Source organism: Lissotriton helveticus, chromosome 5_1, assembly GCF_964261635.1.
Source record: "Lissotriton helveticus chromosome 5_1, aLisHel1.1, whole genome shotgun sequence".
NCBI lineage: Eukaryota > Metazoa > Chordata > Amphibia > Caudata > Salamandridae > Lissotriton > Lissotriton helveticus.
In genome coordinates, this window is record NC_136065.1 from 1,916,149,677 (window position 1) to 1,916,173,349 (window position 23,673).

General features: G+C 42.0%; 1 protein-coding gene across 1 annotated transcript; it reads left to right on the forward strand.

The window, feature by feature from the left end:
- The first annotated feature begins 236 nt into the window (after nt 1-236).
- On the forward strand, nt 237-11,711 carry LOC144756011 (keratin, type I cytoskeletal 12-like). The gene is made up of 8 exons (XM_078645486.1): nt 237-925; nt 3,707-3,789; nt 4,924-5,080; nt 5,568-5,729; nt 5,813-5,938; nt 6,973-7,190; nt 9,047-9,165; nt 11,124-11,711. The coding sequence occupies exons 1-8, from the start codon at nt 290-292 to the stop codon at nt 11,213-11,215; spliced, it is 1,593 nt and encodes a 530-aa protein (XP_078501612.1). The 5' UTR covers nt 237-289; the 3' UTR covers nt 11,216-11,711.
- The last annotated feature ends 11,962 nt before the right edge of the window (nt 11,712-23,673 follow it).

Here is a 23,673-nt window from a genome sequence, read left to right on the forward strand (position 1 = left end):
TCTCTGAAAAGGATTACCTGCTGCGCCCTTCTCCCATCCTGACAGAACAAACACCCCTAGGGCAGTGGTGTACATGGAAAAGAAACAAGGATGATTAATAATGAGTATAATTGATCTTTTAAAGAGTGAGAGAGAATAAGTTGTTAAACACTGCACATTGACATGGAAAATAGTACTTAGTGAGCGGGCACGCCCTCTCCAATTTGTATATAAGGAGTAACCATTTCCCCAGCAGTCAGTCACCACCTCTGCTGCCTTTCTTGAGCTGGTGCACCAACGATAGTACAGCATGGCAAGCTTACGCAGCAGTACTGGGAGCATATCCTCTCGTAGTGTTACTTCTCAGAATACTGGTGGTAGACAGGGTGCTAGTCAGGGTATTGGAGGCATATCCTCTCAAGTTTCTTCTCAGAATACTGGTGGGAGACAGGGTGCTAGTCAGGGCATTGGGGGCATAACCTCTCAAGGTGTTTCTTCTCAGAATACTGGTGTAAGGCTGGGTGCTAGTCAGGGTAGCCATGCTGGGGTCTTTTTCGGGGGCTATGCTGGTGGCAGTTTTGCTGGTGGTGCTGGAATGGGCTTGGCTGGGGGTGTCGGAGGTAACTTTGGTGGTGGTGTTGGTGGTGGGTTTGTTGGCAGTGACCATGAGGGCCAGTGGGGCCAATGGGGCCAGGCTGGACATGGGGACCAATGGAGCCATGCTAGTCATGGACATGGTGAGGGCCTTCTCTCTGCCGGGGAGAAGGAGACCATGCAGAACCTCAACGACCGCTTGGCTGCCTACTTGGATAAGGTCAGGCAACTAGAGGCTGCCAACGCCGAACTTGAGCGTAAAATCAAAGAGTGGTACGCAATGCAAAGACCAGCTGCGGGAGAAAAGGACTACAGTAAATATTTCACACAAATCGTAGATCTGCAGACTAAGGTAAAGTATCAAACCACGTTAAATTAATTCCTTGTTTTAGACAATGATCTCGACAATCAACAATAATTACTTAAAGGTACTTCTTTTTCTCCTTCTCCATCTTTCGGAGTGTGCCTTATCCAAGTTATTCGATCAGTTTCTCTATGTACTTCTTTGTCTCACAGAAATGTTTTCTATTTCTAACCTTACCATTTTATAAAAATTAAAAATAATGTATCATTATCATTCTCGACAGACACACCTACGTGTAAAAAGAGGTTTGATCATAAACAATTGTCGATATCACAAGCAATTAGGCCAATGTTCGCTACCATGTGTGTACACTATCTTAGAGGCAATAACCCAAATGATACCCCAGTTCCTATGTGTGGCTCCCAGTTCCTAAAATTGTGCCTAAACATTTAGCTCCCCAACGTTATTCTCTGAACTGCAGGATACAATCTAGTAATTATATCTGGGCTCTACAAAACCCACAAAGTTTGAAAGCAAATGTTTAGAGATAAAGCGATGGTCGTGGTATTGTTATGGTCTACATTTCTTAAGTACAAGTCACTAAATTAATTGTTGTAAATTGTTCTATACAGGTCATACACTACAATCAAGTAATAGAAATACTTTATGCAGGAAAGAGAATAAAAAATTATAGAAGCCGTATAATATGTGTCATGCGGTTAAGCAGATAGACATTCATGTCATGATAGAAAAGTATGATACCAGAGATAAGTTAAGGCAGAAAACATCAATGTATTTCCTGGCATGGGAATACTAGAAGGCGGCTTTGAAGCACAGGAAGCATTTTCTTAGAATGACTAGATGCAAATCATATTCTGCACAGTATGTTTGTTCCTCTGCACGCCGGATAACCCAGAGGCCAAACCATACTGGATAGTGCAACTTCTTACAACAACCTCACTTACTGACGCACACAGCCTCTAAGCAAACGTTTTCCTTGTGGGAGTTTCCCATTTGCATTATGAAGTTGGAGTTATAGAGAGTAACCCAAAATCTAAGAACATCTCCCCATGACTCTAAACATGACTAATTAGTGAGACCAAGAACAACCCATCAAGACATAAAGCTGTTTCTCGGGGGTCCTTGAAGTTTCTGTGGAATTATAATCTCAGGTTTCACAACCTCCTTTGTTTCCATCCCCGGGCTCCTAAGTGATAGTCTTTGGCAGAACTGTTCTTGCAGCAGCTTCGCACACTCGAATGTTTATTGTGGCATGAAAACTGAAAAGGTGACCCAGAAAATGAGTTGTTCATCAAGTCCGGAGACAGAGTAAGGTCAGCAGACCTTCTTAGGCAACTCGTAACATTTACTTGCCTTTTGCAATAAGACTCCTTTGGTTTGTATAAGCATTTAGAAGGAAATTAAACTGGTTTACATGTATGAAATCGCATTCTAAATACATTATGTAATTAGTTTGAAATACAAAATGAATGTGAATTAATCTCAGCAGCTTTCATTCAAAATCAGTTTAAACAATTGGGTTAGTAGTTTTTTAAGAAATCTTCGAAGTCAGGGCTAGATGTACGCACAACTGGTTGCAATTTTCTACCGGTTTATTTGTGAACAGTGTGGTAATTTGTTAACCTATGTACCAATAGGTCGTTTTGCAAATTACTGATTCGTAATGGACCATAATTCGACATACCTCATGAATATAAATGAGGTACGTCACAATCTGTGACCCACTAGAATTTGCTGTCCTCACTGGGGTGGTGGTCTGCTGGAGTCAGCAAACCACCAGGGGCCTTATTTATGATGTGATTGTTTTTAAATAAAATAATACTTTTTTCAAACGTTGCCTGTTTTCCTTAAAGGAAAATAGAATGCATCTGAAAAGAAAACATGAAATGTTTAATTTTTATTTTTTAAGAGTAGGCAGTGGTTTGTGGGAACACTGCCTGCTCCGAAAAATATTGTTTCAAACATTCTAAAAGGGGAAGGGGTCACCAGGGGACCCCTTCTCATTTGCAAATGAGTTACCACCAATTTTGAGAGGGTGGTAAAGAATGAATGTTTTGCGACTACATTCCGATCGCAAAACATTAGTATTAGTGAAAGGGATGCCCTAAACATGCCCTTCAAAATACCGAATCGTTATTATTCTGCAAACCCAAATTGTGATTCTGTAATGTGTTATGGGGTCACACGTTGCATTTGATGCATTAGAAAAAGCCCTTTTGTGTTCGCTAATGGCCTGTTTCGACTGTAAAAAGGCTTCAAACTTCTAGCCCAAAATTCCTTATTTGGCAGCTATTTTTCTCTTCCAATAGAACAAGGAAGTGCCTGTGTGTACCGAACTTTGCAGCTGATTTTACTATGCTAAATTCCTAGCTCACTTACAGGTGATAAGCAGCAGAGGAAGGAATCAGAAATCTGTGTTTACCAAATGTAATACAGAGATCTAAGTACACACTGCAGAAATATGATTTTTCTAAAAGGGAACCAGAATGGGGCTTCATGTGGACTAGACTTTAGAAAACTGAAGTGATAATTTGTTTTCTGGCAATTTTCACTATAATGATATATTGATACCGTATTCAGATGCTGTTGTTATCATGTTTCTAGTTCAGTGTGAGTTTCAGCACTTTAAGCAGGCTTTCTCAGTAGCTCAGCACTTACAGATTTGAAAGACACCACTTCGTCAACAGGAAAATGTAATATTGTAATTCCCATTGTAAATAACGTGGCCCAGCCTGCACCCCGCGTTACATGCAATATTCTATGAACGAGTAGGCCTTAACTCTTTCTTCTGTCATCTTGTGCTTGCAGATCTTAACTGCCCAAGTGGCCAATGCCACCATTGTCCTGCAGGTCGATAATGCAAGGCTGGCTGCTGATGACTTCAAACTCAAGTGAGTAAAACATATGGTTCACCTCAGCACACTTCCAACTCACGCAACGTGGACAGTAAAGAAACATTAATGCCTCCTAGCACACTTAAAGCTGTGGCCCCCTACAGCAGACAGCTCACTGTAACTAGGGACCAGGCAGCTTCTCTCGAAGCATGGAAGGCACAGGTGAACAGCTATGGTAATGTCTTCACTTTACTGACCCTGTTCTTAAGAAAGTGAGCATTGGCAATTTTAGCTTCTCGCTAAAGGCCTCAAATTTAGAAAGCTCATTTTAATGTAGAGAAACTGCCCCCGCAATGTGCCTATTACTTTAACACAGTATATAAGCTGCTGGTGACATCAGCAGAGCATGGATCCATGGGAACTCCCTTCCAACATGTCCACTCCTTACACAAGGCCTTTAATCGCCTATTAGATGAAAATACTTCCTTAAAGTGCAACATGTTTTAGGAGGTTTTCAAGGAGTTTAAATACTGCAATGTGGGAAAGGAAGTGGGACAAATGTATATGCCCTACACTTGGGAGAAAATGAGGTAGCTCTAGTAGGGGAGTGATGTATTTGCACTGGCTCCACTGCAGATATATTTCCAGACTGAATGCTTTGCAATGGTGCAGGTGCAATTTGGCACCAATGTTTGCAGTATATGTTAAGTGCAAAAACAACATTTTAAATGACTGACCAGTGGGAAAACAGACATTCGTCATAATGTTGGTGTAGATGTCATGGCAAATTTAAACCAGAACCAGGAAAAACAATTGAATAGAAATCACTGTTTAAAAAACATTATTTGGTTTAAGAAATTATGGTATATGTCAAAATTCACTATTAGGCGGGTAACTCCTGCTTGTGGCCAATTAGAGATTTAGGGGCCACTCTGAATGAAGTTTCTAAAGTGTTTCTTGAGAAAGTCTTGGTATTTCTCACCAAATGACACTCAATGGATGTTCAGCTCACTTACACTGAGGCTCGTTCTATGTGTATTCAAATATAGCGGACACCATGTTTGGCTGAGATGGGTAAGGCTTGATGCACCACATGTATCCTCACCACTAACGTGAATATGACCAGGCAATAGCTAAGAGAATAGATAGAACATATTTGAACAAAAAACCTAAAGCTTAATATGTTTCTAGGTATGGGAATGAGCTGATGCTTCGCCAGAGTGTGGAGACCGACACCAATGGGCTGCGTCGGGTATTGGACGAGCTGACCCTGTCCAAATCTGACCTTGAGTCGCAAGTGGAGAGCCTGACTGAGGAGCTGGCAGCACTCAAGAAGAACCATGAAGAAGTAAGAGCTAGAAATGTGTTTCAGATGGTCTTGGAAGTGATGAATATGGATTAAACCCAAAACGCCAATATTTTCAATACCAATCTGTTAGAGGCCAGTGAAAGGTACCAAATGTTTACATACACTATAGGCCAAAATTGTGGTGCACAACGGCTGAGTCCATGCCAGGTTTAGGGGCTATCCAATGACTATTTAGATTCATTGTACGCTAATTTGTGTTATGAGGATATGCTGCAATCTGGCATGGATCATAGTTCAATGTTGGATACTCCAGTTGTAAACTGTTTGGTTTACGCTAAAATGTTGAACATTACTTAGTTGTTTAGTGACTTACACTACTTTTCTTGACAATCAGCACCAACACCTTTTAAAATTGCAGTATTAGGTTAAAAAAAAATTCAACATGACTCAATTTCTAATGTTGATCTTCTATTTGTTTACATCTCTTGCATGAAAATTAAGGGGGGGTCTTGTTTACTCTTTCCAGGAGCTGAAGGGTCACCAAAGTGATACTCAAGGAGATGTCAATGTTGAGATGAAAGCTGCTCCAGGCATAAACCTCCTTGACCTCCTGACCAAGACAAGGGAGCAATATGAAAGATTGGCAGCGGAGAACCGTAAGAGGGCAGAAGAAGAATTCAACCAAAGGGTGAGGACTCATCTATCCACTATGATGATTGCAAAAAACAAAACCAAGAAGACCCCATCAACTCTTCCTCATTTGTCTTTCAGAGTTCTGAGCTGAAACAACAGATCTCAACTGGGGTAGAGCAAGTGCAATCAACCAAAAGCGAGGTGTCAGAACTGCGACGGACCTTGCAATCGCTAGAGATAGAGCTGCAGTCACAAATGACAATGGTAAGAAAAGATTCACAGCTAAAAAGGCATCTCCACTCTTAAGCAACCTAATATTTTTGCGTGATAACTCAATAGTAATCTATTTCCAGTTATGTAATCAAAATAATGATTGATAAATTGTAAAAAAATGTCTCCATCAATTGTTCTTCACCATCCCTTTTCTACTCTGTGGAAGGATTAACTTCTGCCCCTGACAAAAATAAAATCTATAATCATTTTCAGGGTGGGAATGGGTTGGGGGATAAGTGTGCAAATATCCATAAACTCGCAAGCTAGTCAATGTTCTTTCATTTTCCATGGTATCCATGATCTGAATTCGCTCCCCAGCCAAAGAATAAGCTTTATCCGTGTGTAATATTGCACCATAATGCTGTAACCATATCCCTGGGTAAATTGATTTTCGAGTGCCAGCTCACTTTTGTGAATTCCTTTAAATAATATATGTTGCCATTTGTACACACACTTGGTTTTAATAATTGTGCCCAGTGTATTTAGAAGAATAGAGACCGTAAGAACAACAACCAACATTAATCCAAACTCCTGTCCTCCATTTTTAGGCACTTTTGTATCATTGTGGTCTCCACCTTTCCCTCTATTCCTCCTTCTTCTTGTTGGATCTCTCCCAGGCCTAGGTTAATTTAAATTGACCATATTCTATAGGTGGATGGCAGTTGGATCACTATCATTTGAAACTCTCCAAAACTGTTTATTCAGAGCCAAGAAATGGATTAACCCAAATGAAATTCACCGAATTTCATCAGCTTCAGTGGTAGGTAGTTTAAGCTTTATTCGAGTTGCATACTCATAAAAGCATAACATACATTTTAAAACAACACAATTAATAATTTAGTTACATTTGATCAAATACATCAGCTTCAGTGACTATTCACTATAAAAAGCTGATACAAAAGGTAGAGTCAGGGGGAGGCTAACCAGCAATGATATGCATTAACAAAAAAAAGCAATGTTTGTAGACTTATTTCAGAGAGTTGCCTTCTACTTACTAACTGAGCAGTGTTTTCTTGATTTGACAGAAAAGTTCCCTGGAGATGAACTTGGCTGAGACAGAAGGACGCTATTGTTCTCAGCTGGGAGAGCTGCAAGCCAAGATCAGCATCATAGAGGAGCAGCTGGTCGAACTCAGGGCACAGACAGAGCACCAGAGTGATGAGTACAACCAACTCCTGGACATCAAGAGCCGGCTGGAGCAAGAGATTGCGACCTACCAGCATCTGCTCGAAGGCTCAGGGGGGTAAGGAGGTGGCAGCAAGCTCCACCAAAGAATTTCTTCTTTGCCCTTAGCTAAGCACAAAAGTAATGGATAGTCCATGTGCATTATTACAAGTACCGTAGGATATAATGCACTTTTATTAAGGAGGGTGTTATATCCGTCACATTTGTGATGGAGTAACTCATCTGCCAAGCTCTAAATCAGGCCCTAAGTCTCTGAATAAAGGCTCCTAGGTGAACAAATTAATTAATGAATGACAATTTCTAGGTCGCGAACAACTACCCAAAGTGTGTCCTGGTGCTGAAAAACGATTATAGCATAGGGGAGAGGTGGCTACTTGCCAAGAATTATGGAAGAAAAAAACGCCAGGCTTTAAGAAGTTTCCTCAAAAGATTGTGATTTAGGTTTTACCTAATCTGCAGAGGGAGGGAGTTCCACATCCTAGCTGACATGCAAGAGAAAGCCCTTCCACATTGTCTACATCATTTGATTCTAGCTATTCCAAGAAGATGAAGAGTGAGGAGCACAGAAGGTCGTTTTTTCCGTGTATAGCTTGGCCCTACATTTGTCAGATGTTTGGGTGTTAGACAGATTGCTTTAAATATGATGTACTTAGGCACTGGCAACAAATGTAGAGTTGCTAGTGGTTGCTGATGGATATTGTTTTTAGAATTCGGAGCAGTAGCTTAGCTGCTATTTTATGCCTGAAGACGCTGTACAAGGTATTGGGGGGGTGCCTAAAATATAAGGCGTTCGCATTGTCTAGGTAGGAGACAATTAGTGCATAAATCACTGTCTTGATTGAGGTCAACACAGCATCTCAGGTACAATGCTAATAGTTGAAATGAAGCAATTTTTAAGGGATCTTTTTAAATTATGCCTAACGCAGTGCGTGTTGTTCCATAACTGATTTTCTTAAGTGCGATATATGGCTAGGAAGTTAAATGTTTGCTGAGGACTCATTGCATTTTATTATTTTCATACTACTATACATGCACACATAATAACAGATAAGTATCTTGGGATTTTGTATACAGGGATTTTAAAGTCATGGAAGTGTTCAAGGGACTGATTACGACTTTGGCGGTGCTGTGCCGGGTCTGCGCCAGCTCAGCACCTCCAAAGCCGTGCAGGGACTGCCTGCCAGATTACGAGTAAAACTTGTGTCTGAAAGGTTTTCCCTGTCTTTTCATTTGCCGTTCCCATGGCAGTGCCCTGAAACGGGCGCCGCAATGGGAACGCAAAAGAAGTTCCAGAACAGTATGGACTGTGAAGTCCATGCTGCCCTGGTACTTGGGGTGCATGCAAACAGGGAAGCACATGTAGTGCCCCCCTGAATGCACCCCATGACGGCGGGGACTAGGGGGCCTGTAGGGCCTCCTTTGTCTGCCCTCCGCCAGCCTTTTCATGGGGTGAGCCTGCCATGAAAAGGGCAGTGGAGGAGAAACTCCTAATATGCTCGCCGGACCGCAGCGGTCCAGCATTGTAATGAGGCAGATGCATGACCGCCACCGCGAGTACGGCGGATAATGACCTCCGTACTTGTAATAGGCCCCTAAATGTTTTGTGCTATGTCAGTGACATTGCAGGAGCATTTTTATACCACCCAATCTAATTTTGAACCTTTTGAAAATTTTGATAGCTGTGATGAAATGTGCCATTCCTTCTATCCTCACGAAATACATCATTATACGGTTCTTTACTCTTATGCAGGTATTTATTAACTTCAGGAATGTGATAATGTTTTTGTATACTGTCCTATTACTAAGATGATTTAATTGCAATGATTTTTGTTAATCAAGCAGTAAAGAACTCATTAATTCATTCATAAGGCTCTTTACTCTGGATAATAGAATTAAACGTGTCTCTGGATTCAGGTCCTCACAGGTCCCACAAGCTAAACCTCCGCAGGACTCTGGCTCAGGAGGACGCAGTGTTTCTGGCAGCACCAGCGCGTCTACAGGCTACGGCTCTGGCACCGGTTCCTCTTCCAAAGGTAAATGCTCTCTTGCGACGCCCAGGGCCCATACATTTAAACCCCACAGTCACAATAAACAGGCTCTGACACCATCGCTTGCATCCCACACAGTCTATACCAGTCACAGCGCTGAGTTAGATTCTGCAGTGCATTTGTTATCTTATATTATCAGATGCTGCTGAAATCTGCAAACAGCTCTGCAAGTGCACCAGAATTCTTAGCTACATCTCTTGCATTTCTAAAGCACTGAAAAGCTGTACAAGTGAAGCTCGGCTCTCGACGGCTGCATTCTCTGTAGTGTGAGCCGCACTTGACTCTACCAATGGAGATCAATCCTGCCCTGAAGCAACCCTGATATTCCAATTCTGAACTCTCCAAAGACAACCAAGAACTGACCTATGGACCAGGGGCCTCATTTATGAGAACTGATGCATCGCTGCGTGAAAGCAGCGATGTGTCACTTCTCAGTGCGCACTCCTTGCGACATACCTGATGCGTCATATTTACTGTATGACGCATCATGTCGCAAGAAGTTACAGATACGTCAGTATTTCTGACGTATCTGTATGGCGCAAAAGTGACGCATTGCTGGAGTGTGTCACAAAAGTGACGCAACTCCAGCAATGCGTCCTTTCACATGGGGCAAGCCCCATGTGAAAGGGCCTGCGTCAATCTTACGCCTGCTGTGAGGCAGGTGCAAGATTTTGACGCAACAGCATCCTAGAAGTGACGCACTGAAATCTCATAGATTTCACTGCGTCACTTCTACGAGGCTTTTTGCGGAGGATAGCCCCCCCTGCATACATTATACTTGACGCAGGTATAATGTAGCGCAGGGGTTTACAAAGTGACGCTTCTGCTTAGATGCGTCACTTTGTAAATAGTGTGCAACAGAAGGCATGTTTTACGCTGTCGATACGTCACATAAAGTGACGCATCAGAAGCGCAAAACTGACGCAAGGCCTCATAAATGAGGCCCCAGGTGCGGCCCGTGCAGGTAAGAGTGGTGGGGCCAGGTTGGGGGAGGGGGGATTCGACGACCCGAGGGAAAATTAAATACATAATTATTTTCCCTTGTCGTCTTCTGTCGAAATCCCCTCCCTCCCCTCCCCCCTCCCACGCCCTCGCACCCTCCAACCCAGCCTCGCCGCTCTTACCTGCACGGGCTGCTGCTACCTACACTTTCACTGCAGGTGCAGGCCTTGTTCTGGTTTTATTTGAGCCATTCTCCTTATGCTACCTGCGGTACTGATCGCCAGAAGGACATGTAGGGCCACTGCCCCTTGTGACGACTCTGCTTCAGTTGGCATCCCCCAAAGAGACCGCTCTGTACAGAGTAAACGGGATAGTGATAGACAATCCACTTGAAATGTGGCCTATGTCACAGTAAGTCTTGCTAGCTTTTATATTGCTCTAACTTCTTTGCTTTAAAGATTAATGGGAGGATTATCTGACAAGCGAAAGGGCAGATCGCATCTCATTGAGGTACACGAGTCAATTCACTTTTCAAGGAGTGCCACAACGTTGTGACCTGGGGACGTTCATTTTAGGAGAGTGAGAATTTGCATAACTTTGTCACAACATTCCAGTTCATGTACATTTTGAAAAAAAAATGGTTTAAGTGCGTGACGTGTTGCTGGACTATTTTCAATAAAAGCAAATTGAGGTGCTGACGCCAGACATTTTCTTCTGGAATCGGTTTTCTGGAAGGAAAAAACGAAACAAAATCTCATAATGCAAATTTCAGGAATATTTAGGGAATTTCACATAACGTACAATTTGGAAATGTCACTGGCATCATTCACCGTTACCACAGACCATGTTAATACAATAGGCAAAGCCAACTCACTGGCAGCAGGGCTGGGTAACTTACAGGGAACAAACCAAATAAATGTCAGATTCGAACCCGCGTGTGACGCATACACCATGGTCGCTGCATCTCAGATTGAACAGTTTCTATGTATTTTGTTTTTCAGACCCTAACAGGACTACACGGGTCATAACGATTACAGAGGATTTGGTTGATGGCAAACCGGTCAGTTCAAAACGGCAGGTGCATGAGAAATAATGAATTTTGAGGAGGAGCTGAAGGTTGCGGACCCAGCCAATGGAACACGCGAGTAAAGGATTCCAGCCAATGGAGCGCGTTAGAATTATTACACTTTCCGGGACTACTTGGCCCTTCATCCACACACGTATTGCAGAGCCTTTGTATACAACTCTCTTAATAAGAGCGCCCTTTTCCGTTTTCACCTTGAAAAAGAGCATCCTTGTGCAGAGCTGGTGGCCTCACGGGTTTCGAGCATTTGCTGCTTACGAGGGCGCTCTGTTTATGGATGCCATTACATTTTATAGCCAAACACACAGTGTTACTGTGTAATGTAATATCATTTCAAAGTACAGTGACATCACTGGAAGATATTGTGAAAGAGAGTTCAAGGGTTTTCAGTCTTGAAATATTTGCTGTGTGGCTGCTTTTCTATCCACTACTGAGCATTTCTTTTTAAACCTGCTTCCTCGTTTGTTCATTTCAATAAACTTTCTCTTTGATGCAACATGCAAAATGTCTTTTCGTGTATTTGTGTTGCTTTCAACAACTTCTTTTCAGGTTTCTGAGATTTCTTGCTCCAAAACGTATTTACCAATGAACAAAGTCGGACAATTAGACCATCTCTGGCTTCAGAGGCAGAAGGGGTTATAAGGAGATAATTCTGAGGGATGAATAAATGGATGGATGACTGGGATAATTTATATAGCACACAATAAATATTGTGTCTCACTAAAGTGCATTTTTGTACACCAGTCAGAAAGCAGTAAGTGTAATTGTTCATTAAGCTAATAATTATTCTAAAAGGTGGGATTTTATAATAGATTGAGATTTGAGATAGTTGGTCTCCTGCCTAATATCCCTAGCAAGAGATTCCAGTATCTGGGGCCTATAGGGGAGGAAGTATTTCTTCCCTTTCTCTGTCCCAGGCACTTAATTGTAAATATTACATTTTTTCCCGCAAGAGTGCAGTTGTCTGGTATGGACCACAGGTTGAGTTTTGGGAATCATATATCTTGGCCCATTCTTTTCTCATATTTTTTGCCTCAGAAAAAGGATTTTGAATTTAGGACTGTCCTCTGCCTTTTTTGAATTTTGATCAAACTTCCAGACACCTTGGATTACAAGGATTACATTTACCACCATATTTTGAGTCTTGCACGCTTCTCTGCGAAGGTGGTCCTTATGAGTAGCCAGGATTGTATTGTAATGTAATTGTATTTATATAGCGCTTACTACCCCCGGCGAGGCGTCTGAACGCTTTCTCTGCGAGTAGCATGCTACTCCAGAACATATAAAGGATTAGTTGTGAATTAGTATAGTGAAATATGAAAGTAATTTTAGTGGTGGATATGTTAGTCAGTTATTTGGATTAAGAAGGATAGTGAATGGATAGAAGAGGGAAAAAGGTTTATTTATATATAGCGCTGGCTACCCCTGATGGGTTGTTTAATCGCTTTTTCGGCAAGTAGCATGCTACTCCGGAACCCATAAAGTATTAGTGGTGAATTAGTAGTGACATAGGAAAGTATTTTGAGTGGTGGATATGTTAGTCAGTTATTTGGATTGAGAAGGATAGTGGAGGGATAGAAGAGGGGAAAAGGTTTGCATTTATATAGCGTTTGCTACCCCTGATGAGGTGTTGAAGCGCTTTTTCGGTGAGCAGCACGCTACTTCAGAATCCATAAAGGATTGGTAAAGATGAGTAAAAGGGAGGTGGAGAAGGAAGAGTCAGAGGGAAGGGTTTAGAAATGCTTGTTTTGGGAGATCGGAATAGTAAAAGAGGTATGAGATGATGCAAGCAGGGGTAGAGTAAGGAAGAGTCTAGAAAGGGTTATTTTGGTGATCATAGTAGTGGTATGAGGTTTGGGGTGAATAGGAGAGTGGAGTTAGAGGATATATTGATAGACGTATAGGGTGAGAAATAGGGTTGTGCATTGGAAAGAGTAATATAAAGAGGTTTGAGATGAGTCAGAGAGCTGAGGAAGAGGATATATTGAGAGAGGTATTGGGTGAGAAATACGGTAGTGCATTGGATATGCTGAATTAGAAGAAAAGTAATATATAGATCCATAAGTACATGGAAGGTATATAGAGGCATAAAGGAAGGTCATATATGTAGATTAAAGATGCACTAATTAAACTCCGGCTTTCAAGGGTGGTACTTAAAATTAATTTTATATATATTTATATATATATATATATATATATATATATATATATTTATATATCCAACAACAAATAGCCCTCAGTTTGAAAGAAGCCACGAGCCGGAATTCATTTGTTATATTTAATGAAAGCACCACGCAGGCAAGCAGCTACAGGAAAAGCATCCATCTGTATAGCCAAACCCGTTTCAGGAATTACATCCTTTCATCAGTGGCACAGATTGCTGGATGAAAAAGGTGTTTTGCCTCGCACTCTTAATAACGGAGATCCTGCCCCAGTGGGCGTGGCTACTTGCAAAGCCTCCTGGATCCTGTAGTGCAGGTATCTGCCTCGCACTCCTTAGTACTAAGATCCTGCCCCAGTGGGCGTGGCTACTTGCAAGCTTCCTGGATCATGTAGTGCAGGTACTGTGTCCTCAAATGAGCCCCTTTACACCAGCAACAATGTCAAACTTTAAAATCCCAAGTGGGGCGATGCATACACCTGTAGGTGCCTGTCGCTTTTCGAAGGTGCTGTCACGAACATGATCCTAGCACCGAACCATTGCTTGCGCCGCTTCCCTTGATTGGCAGTGGCTCTTCAGCACTGACATGGGCCCGCTCCTGGGCGGTTGGCTCCTTTCGGCGGTTAGGCTCAACCGCCTATTCAATCCAACAACGAATAGCCCTCAGTGTAAAAGAAGCCACGAGCGGAATTCGTTAGTTATATTTAATGAAAGCACCATGCAGGCAAGCAGCTACAGGAAAAGCATCCATCTGTATATCCAAACGCGTTTCAGGAATTACATCCTTTCATCAGTGGCACAGATTGCTGGATGAAAAAGGTGTTTTTGCCTCGCACTCTTAATAACGGAGATCCTGCCCCAGTGGGCGTGGCTACTTGCAAAGCCTCCTGGATCCTGTAGTGCAGGTATCTGCCTCGCACACTTTAGTACTAAGATCCTGCCCCAGTGGGCGTGGCTACTTGCAAGCTTCCTGGATCATGTAGTGCAGGCACTGTGTCCTCAAATGAGCCCCTTTACACCAGCAACAATGTCAAACTTTAAAATCCCAAGTGGGGCGATGCATACACCTGTAGGTGCCTGTCGCTTTTCGAAGGTGCTGTCACGAACATGATGCTAGCATCAAACCGGTGCTTGCGCCGCTTCCCTTGATTGGCAGTGCCTCTTTAGCACTGACATGGGCCCACTCCTTGGCGATGGGCTCCTTTCGGCGGTTAGGCTCAACCGCCTATTCAATCCAACAACGAATAGCCCTCATTTTGAAAGAAGCCACGAGCCGGAATTCGTTTGTTATAAACGCAGGCAAGCAGCTACAGGAAAAGCATCCATCTGTATAGCCAAACGCGTTTCAGGAATTACATCCTTTTATCAGTGGCACAGCTTGCTGGATGAAAAAGGTGTTTTGCCTCACACTCTTAATAACGGAGATCCTGCCCCAGTGGGCGTGGCTACTTGCAAATGTATATATATATATATATATATATATATATATATATATATATATATATATATATATACATATACACAAACCGTTTTCTCCCGTTATGAAGAAATTTACAGGCTGCTTTTGATGCTTTAAGTGAATTTATTTAGAGGCACGAAATCAGCAGCTCCCTACCGACGCGTTTCGCCACTAAGGCTTGGTCACGGTAAACGTGATCAATGCAAAGTGCTATTTACATATCAAACTGGTATACATGGAAAGAGGACTTACATCAGTCATTACCGACCAGTTTATGGTCGCCATCTTGGAGTGGTGTCAAATCATAAATACAAGAAAAGCCACAATATACCTTTTCAATTAAATTTCAAACAAAATAAATTCTAGCACTCAGTAGGCTGATACTTTGTATAAGTTCATGAATAAAATTAATTCAGTCTCGCCCAAGTGGGCTGCCATGTAGAAATAGTGCATAGTGTTTAACAAAATTAATATGCATGTTAATACATTTTCAACATAAATCTTGCCCCTCTGGGCTAGCATTATGCACATGTCCATAAACAAACTTATTCATGTAATTCAGGGTCTTGCCCCAGTGGGCTATAAAGTTGTGACTGTCCTTGTTCAAAAAGATTTCTAAAGTCCTCCGGATAATTGTGGTCCAGTGTTCCTATGTAAGAAGAAAACGTGTGTTTTAAAATCCGATATGCCAAACTTATATACATATTAAAAAAATGATGAAATGAGATATCAAAACCAGTTACATTTACATGTCATCATAGATGGACTGCCAGTCTTCACTGCAATTCATCCCAGTGGGATGTAGTGTCTCAAAGTCAATAATGAATTTAGATTCCAAAATTCTCAACTGGCGCAGTCTATCACCCCCTCTTACATTCTCTTTGACTGCATCGAGTACCACATATTTCAATAAGTTGTCATTTTGGTTGTGGTATGTCTTAAAATGACGAGCAATGTTGGAAGGAAAGATCACAGGCACAAATATGGTGACAATCACATAGAGATGCTGCAACATGCACCTCCAGACAACAAATGGCATCAGTTTTCACGCGAAACATACAATGCAATGTTGCTCGTCATTTTAAGACATACCACAACCAAAATGACAACTTATTGAAATATGTGGTACTCGATGCAGTCAAAGAGAATGTAAGAGGGGGTGATAGACTGCGCCAGTTGAGAATTTTGGAATCTAAATTCATTATTGACTTTGAGACACTACATCCCACTGGGATGAATTGCAGTGAAGAACTGGCAGTCCATCTATGATGACATGTAAATGTAACTGGTTTTGATATCTCATTTCATCATTTTTTTAATATGTATATAAGTTTGGCATATCGGATTTTAAAACACACGTTTTCTTCTTACATAGGAACACTGGACCACAATTATCCGGAGGACTTTAGAAATCTTTTTGAACAAGGACAGTCACAACTTTATAGCCCACTGGGGCAAGACCCTGAATTACATGAATAAGTTTGTTTATGGACATGTGCATAATGCTAGCCCAGAGGGGCAAGATTTATGTTGAAAATGTATTAACATGCATATTAATTTTGTTAAACACTATGCACTATTTCTACATGGCAGCCCACTTGGGCGAGACTGAATTAATTTTATTCATGAACTTATACAAAGTATCAGCCTACTGAGTGCTAGAATTTATTTTGTTTGAAATTTAATTGAAAAGGTATATTGTGGTTTTTCTTGTATTTATGATTTGACACCACTCCAAGATGGCGACCATAAACTGGTCGGTAATGACTGATGTAAGTCCTCTTTCCATGTATACCAGTTTGATATGTAAATAGCACTTTGCATTGATCACGTTTACCGTGACCAAGCCTTAGTGGCGAAACGCGTCGGTAGGGAGCTGCTGATTTCGTGCCTCTAAATAAATTCACTTAAAGCATCAAAAGCAGCCTGTGAATTTCTTCATAACGGGAGAAAACGGTTTGTGTATATTAAGGGTGTCCGGCACCCACACAGGCTCGCCGTGGCAAGAGACGAGGAACCACCGGGAATGGTTGTTTGTTTATATATATATACATATATATATATTCACTGAAAAAACCATAGGTTATAGACCATATATAGTTAGGAATTAGCATTTACAAAACCTTGAAAATTCACTGAAAAAACCATAGGTTATAGACCATATATAGTTAGGAATTAGCATTTACAAAACCTTGAAAATTCACTGAAAAAACCATAGGTTATAGACCATATATCGTTAGGAATTAGCATTTAAAAAACCTTATTTTACTCACACAAAACCATTGAAATTCCATATATAGTTAGTTGCACTAACTATATATCGCGCACCCGCAATCCACTGCTGATGATGTCACATATTACATCATTCATGACATGGTCAGTGACATCACTGATGACATCACTGATGACATCTCAAATGACATCACTGATTACATCACTGATGACAACATCCAGTGACTGTATGTTTCTGTAAAGTTAAAATGTGTCTTACATATTGAAGAATGAGTGGAAGTATAAGTGTCTGGACAAACGATTTAGTAGGTGCATGACTGAATGTATGAGTGAGTGATTAAATGTGTCTCACTGAGTGCATGGGTTAGTGACTAAAGTGTCTTAATTTGTGCATCATTATGTCTGTTGTTCTGTAAACTGCTGCATGTGTTGATCAGTAGCTATATGATTAACTATATGGGTTACTGATTGATTGTCCAAGTATTTGTATGGGAGACTGAGTGTGTGTGTGGCTGGCTGGGAGGTGTGTGACTCTGTGCAGATCAATGTGTACTTGTATCAATGATTGTATAACAAGGTAAGTATGTGTTAGTATATGTTTGAAAATGTAAGGTGCTCTATGTTTAACTGTATAGACAAGAAAATGCAAGTGTCATTGATTCTTTACAGGACTGACTAGGTGTGTGAGTAACTCCATGGATGAGTGGCAGACTGTGAGTGTCTGTATAGGTGTATGAGTGCATATGATAGTGTTGTAAAGATGAGTGATTGTATGTATGAATGATTGTATGGGTGAATGAGTGAAGGTGTGTGTAGATGTAGGAATCAGTGAGTGCGTATGTAGTAACTAGTATTGGTGTGTCAATGGTTTCAAAAATTATATTCTGTATTAAACACTGGGTGAAACAGAGGTTATATTAAAATGTGAGGAGATGCATTGTATTGTCACATGAATGATATCATCAGTGATGTGGTCATTGATGTCAAATGAGATGTCATCAGTGATGTCATTTGAGATGTCATCAGTGATGTCATCAGTGATGTCACTGACCATGTCATGAATGATGTAATATGTGACATCATCAGCAGTGGATTGTGGGTGCGCGATATATAGTTAGTGCAACTAACTATATATGGAATTTCAATGGTTTTGTGTGAGTAAAATAAGGTTTTTTAAATGCTAATTCCTAACGATATGTGGTCTATAACCTATGGTTTTTTCAGTGAATTTTCAAGGTTTTGTAAATGCTAATTCCTAACTATATATGGTCTATAACCTCTGGTTTTTTCAGTGAATTTTCAAGGTTTTGTAAATGCTAATTCCTAACTATATATGGTCTATAACCTATGGTTTTTTCAGTGATTTTCAATGGTTTTTTAATAGCAAATATCATAAGCTGTCGAATGTCAAGTACGTGGTAAGTAAAAATTTTTTCGTGATTATGCACACTGATCTGCTTTGAATGCTGCCCCCCACCCCTCATTTCTATTAGGAGTACTCTCTCTTTGCAGATAGTGAAGGGTAGTTAACGCAGGCCTTTTCCCCCGTTGTAATCCGTCGTGCCTGCTTCTCTCTCCATTTGATTGATTGTTCTCTTTGGTTCATTCTCTATTTACAAACAAGCACAGAGTCGCAATACTCTGTTTAGTCTTTGCAGATAGCGAAAAATCGTGTAAAAAAACAAAAGGAATCAAGCAAAATCAGTAGGCCACTAATGGGATCTCTTTTTGACCTCGCTAAAATAGAAACATTAGGAACAACCTGTTGAAAATAGCAATGTGTATGTACATAAGCGGCGTTCATTTGTGTTCACAGTACCCCTTGTTGATTGTTTGAATCGAGCATTGAATTGTTCGAAGTTGGTTCTCTTAAGGATCTTCTCTGCCTGCAAACGAGGAAGAATAGGAATATTGTCTCTCCCTTTGCAGATAGTGAAGGGTAGGTAACGCAAGCCTTTAACACGTCGTACCTATTTCATTCCTCATTGATTGATTGATTGTCCGAACATTGACTGTTTGGGAATTAGTTCTTTTTGGAGGTATTCCCTGTTTGCAAATAAACGTAGGAAAATCTTTGCAAGTAGTGAAAGGGTACGTAATGCGGACCTTTCTCCCCCGTTGTAATCTGTCATGCCTATCTACTCCCCACTGATTGATGCACCTGTTTCACCCGGACCATTTACTAGAGATAGGTCATCTGGCCCAACAAGAGAGCACCCCTAGTGAAAAGGACATATGCAATAATAACGAAGTGATCACTGTATCCTGTTAACAGAAACTTTAGCATGAAACAACCTGGAAAGAAAAGAATAGGAAAACGAAAATCAGTAGGCCACTGATGAACTTTTTATTAAATAACAAACAAAGAAACGATAACAATACGTAATGATAAAACCTATTATTGTCCTAGAAACAAGAAACGTTAGAAGTAAGCCCGTAATAAGAAACCTGAAAACATCGCCCCTCACTGCCCCAAAACGTGTCTGTCCCACCGCCTGCCACGGCCAAATAACGGCAAACTGGGAAAGATAGAAGTCAGCAGACATCCGCCCCATTCTAGAAACTTCCAAAGGGCAACAGGTTTTCGGCTACGCCCAGCCGGAAGCAACACATATAAGGCGGGTCCTGCTGCCACGCCTCGGCCAGGAGATCATCACGTAGGGTGTAGCCGGAGGAGAGGCCGAGGCCAGCGGGACCCGGCCAGGGGGATTGACAACACTGGAGAGTTTTAGGGGGGGGGAATGTCCGTGTCCTCGACCCTCCCCTCTCCCAGTCCGGCCGCGGTGGCCCTTGAGAGTTGCAGGTTGTCCCTCCACACTCTCTCCCGGTCCGGCCACCAACGGCCGGGGGCTGGGGCCGACGGGATCCGGCTGCAGCCGATGAGCCAAGGAACCCGTTCATGGGGTCAGAGCAAAGGGCGTCCGGCCGCCATCCACCGGAGGTCCGGCCCAAAGACGGACGGGACATTTCTTCTTTCTTGAATAATTGCTGCAACAACCCTGGGGGGGGGATGTCTTGCACATGCCTCTGACCCCCCCCCCCTCTCGTCCTCATCGCCTGGTCCGGCCATAACAAATCTCAAGCGAGACGCCGTGGGGTGCACTGGGAGGGAGAGACGGTGCGAACAGGCCTCTCCCGCCTCCCCAGGTGGAGGCTTCCCACCTGCACCCTCAGCGCTCCAGGCGCCCGGAAAAGGGTTCTTCCACTGTGGCGATGCTGCAACGTCTCGCCCGGCAGGGTGGAGCCCGTCCGCTCATTTGACCCCGCAATCTCCAGTAGCTACCGAACTCTCAAAATGGTGGTCGACCTGGCAAGAGCGGGCCCAGCATAAAGAAATGGCCCGGTCACTGGTTGACTCCACCACCGTAGTCCTCCACGACCTTGAAGATTCTAGAGGAGCCGCGGGAGTCCCCGACCCCCGCAGACACCCCCGATGGGGAATGACTGCCATGATCGCCCGTGGAGTGACGAAACTGTAGCCGCGGGACGTCGGCGCTCCCATGCTGGCGCCAGCCTCAGTTTGAATGACTAGAATCCTGCAGACCTCAGTTCCGGTGAAAGCACAGTGTGACCCGGTAGGAAAAATTGTTGCACCCCCTCCCCTTTTTGACTGATGGTTCAAACTACCGATCCTTTCCTTTGCCCTTTTAACGGAACTTTGGACTGCCTCCCCCCCCCCCCTGCGGCGCCCCACGCCGTTATTTGCTGGGCGGCAACTTACTAGACATCACCTTCGTGACATCCAGATTTCAGCGCGTTCTGCTGCCTTGGAACTATTCGCACAACAGACCGCTACTGACAACCCACCCCCAGGCAACATCTTCTGAATTTTCATAATTTGAAAGAACTAGTAACATGTCCTCATCAGGAATTTCCTCTTCAATCATCTCATCAGGAATTTCCTCATGAAAAGTCTGCAATGATGATTCTTGTAACTCTATGGTCTCCAAACATTCGATAAATTCGCCATCAAGACATTGATCAAAAAAATCATTCAAGTCATCTCTTCCTTGTGAGAATATTTCATTATTGGTGCTGTCAATTTCAATAAATGTAGTGGATAATTCAAAAGAAATTGCCACGGTCTCTTCGTTGTTTAAATGTTTTTACTGTTTTCGTTTTGTTGTATATATTTATAAGTTATTAAAGTTTTATATTCCTACTACTTTGTTGGAGTGCTATATATTTTTCATGTGACACATAATTGTAAAAACTTTGATGTACAAAGAGGCATCCCTGGAATCTTCCGCTTCAGGCTCGGTCCCCTCCCCAATCACAATACAGGATGGTTTTCAGATAGTATGAACACGTGTGGTGTGACGGATCTCATCGGGTGTGGGCCTTGATCTACTATAACTCCTTTGAAGAGGGGTGATTCTTTACAGCTGGGGCCATAAACTACATCTGCAGGGCTAGCTGATAGCCTAGGACCGGCCTGGACAATCGGACACAGAAGAAGAGGAGTGTCAGAGGGTGCGGTAGTGAATAGGGCGAAAGGGAGGTGTCGGGCGGGCACAGAGTGTGATTCTCAGGGAAGAGCAGCGCAGATGGGGGGAGGTTTATTGCCCATGCATAAGACAGAGAGCGGGGGTGAGCAGTGCCTGGGGAAGATGCTTGCGAGGGTGGGGAGCCATGCTACGAATCGACAGCGTGCAGAGAGTGGGTCTGGTCAAGGCATCTAAAATGGCTGCCGTGCACAACAAAAGTGTGGCATTTCAAAAAAGGCAAGATGGCGCAGACAATGTTTTTCAACACTTCCTCATTTCCTTCGAATCGAACGTTAACAGACGTTGGTGCATATTGCCAAAGTTAAGCGATATTTATCGCTAACGATGCTTAGCAACGAATTTTTTTACCGCTAAGCATCGTCAGAAATTATCGAAGATAAACCTTGCTATTATCAAGGTTTATCGCAAATGCGATAAAAAACGGCCGCAATGCATGAATATCGCTTAAAAGTCAGCGATATTCATGCATTACCGAGCTAATGCTCTTAGCCATGTTATCCACCTCCCATTGGATAACATGGCTAAGAACTGCTCAGGGCAGGTGTTAGTTTTTGGAGATATTCGCGCTTAGCGCGAATATCTCCAAAAGTTGGTAATAGGAGATAGATATCTTGCATGTTGTAATGCAAGTTATTGTGGTATATGGAACTCATACCATAATCTCTCAGGAAAGCAGAAACTGATCCTTTTGGGACCGCCTGAGAAGGCCTAGGGGGTGAGGGGTACTCTACTTTGCCCCCTTTTCACGTTCCGAACTATTTTATTTTACTCTCTTCTGTAATTACACAAAATAGCAGCGATAAGATGCATCAGAGACAGACAGTGAGAGAAAGGAGGCCGGAGATGAAGAAGAGATGTCAAATACACATTGGAGATAATATAGTGGAAGAAGGGAAGTAAATATGAGTAAACTTACCATGTAACATAAAAATGTTCCACTCTATACTATAAGTCTCATTTTATACTACAATCACTTCGCTACAACCTCATAAATTAAAAATGAATAATGTCTCAAACAATTTTTGTTTCTAAATATAAATTTATTCTTCTGAATTTTCAAAATTTGAAAGAACTAGTAACATGTCCTCATCAGGAATTTCCTCTTCAATCATCTCATCTGGAATCTCCTCATGAAAAGTCTGCAATGATGATTCTTGTAACTCTATGGTCTCCAAACATTCGATAAATTCGCCATCAAGAGATTGATCAAAAAAATCATTCAAGTCATCTCCTCCTTGTGAGAATATTTCATTATTGGTGCTGTCAATTTCAATAAATGTAGTGGATAATTCAAAAGAAATTGCCACGGTCTCTTCATTGTGAGCCATTTTATTTTGAAATTGCTTGCTGTAAATTGCAGAAAAAAATAATCACTTTCATTTATCGTTTTTAGTAATACATAATATAAAACTAACTTTATCAAGTATTTAGTATAACAGAAGGACTGTAAATAAATAACAGAAAACATTTTTCAAATTATCTTAAAGTGTACAACATAGTTCCCCTTACAAATTAACAACTCACCTTTTTAAAAGTAGGAGAAGTGTTAGTACTGTGTAAACCAAACACCAGAAATTGAGCACCAAAAATTCCTCACAAATGTACCTCAGACAGTAGTATCACAAAATGGCTGTGGTTTCCTCTCATTTTAGATATATACATAACCAATTAACTTTCATCACACACAAATACAAAACCAAAGTAACATTTTAATTGGTTCTAAATTTCAACACTTTCAAATGTGTTTTCCCCATGCAATTTTCCATAGGACATTTACATACGTCTACAGCCTGAATGGCTGAACGGAATTACACCAAACTTGGCAAAATGGTACATCAAACCTAAGAGGTCAGGGAGGATCTACTATGCCCCCTTATGGTCATTTGCCCCTTCGCTTTGGCCTCCTCTTGTCTCTCGATCCTACCGAGAGACAAGATGGCGGCCGCTACGGACTGTTTGCAATGTTTACAGACGCCGGAGAACCAATCAGCTTCGCAAAGCTCCGTTACGCGAAAAGTACGCGAAGCGGAGCGCTGTTACAGATATATATCTTTTTTTGAACGTTAATTTCTCAAAATCCACTGGAGCACATATATTGAGACCTAGC

Coding starts and splice junctions, on each gene's coding strand:
- LOC144756011 (XM_078645486.1), top strand. CDS start 290: ATGGCAAGCTTACGCAGCAGTACTGGGAGCATATCCTCTCGTAGTGTT. Junction 5,939..6,972: donor TGCAGTCACAAATGACAATG/GTAAGAAAAGAT, acceptor TTGATTTGACAG/AAAAGTTCCCTGGAGATGAA. Junction 9,166..11,123: donor CACCGGTTCCTCTTCCAAAG/GTAAATGCTCTC, acceptor TTTGTTTTTCAG/ACCCTAACAGGACTACACGG.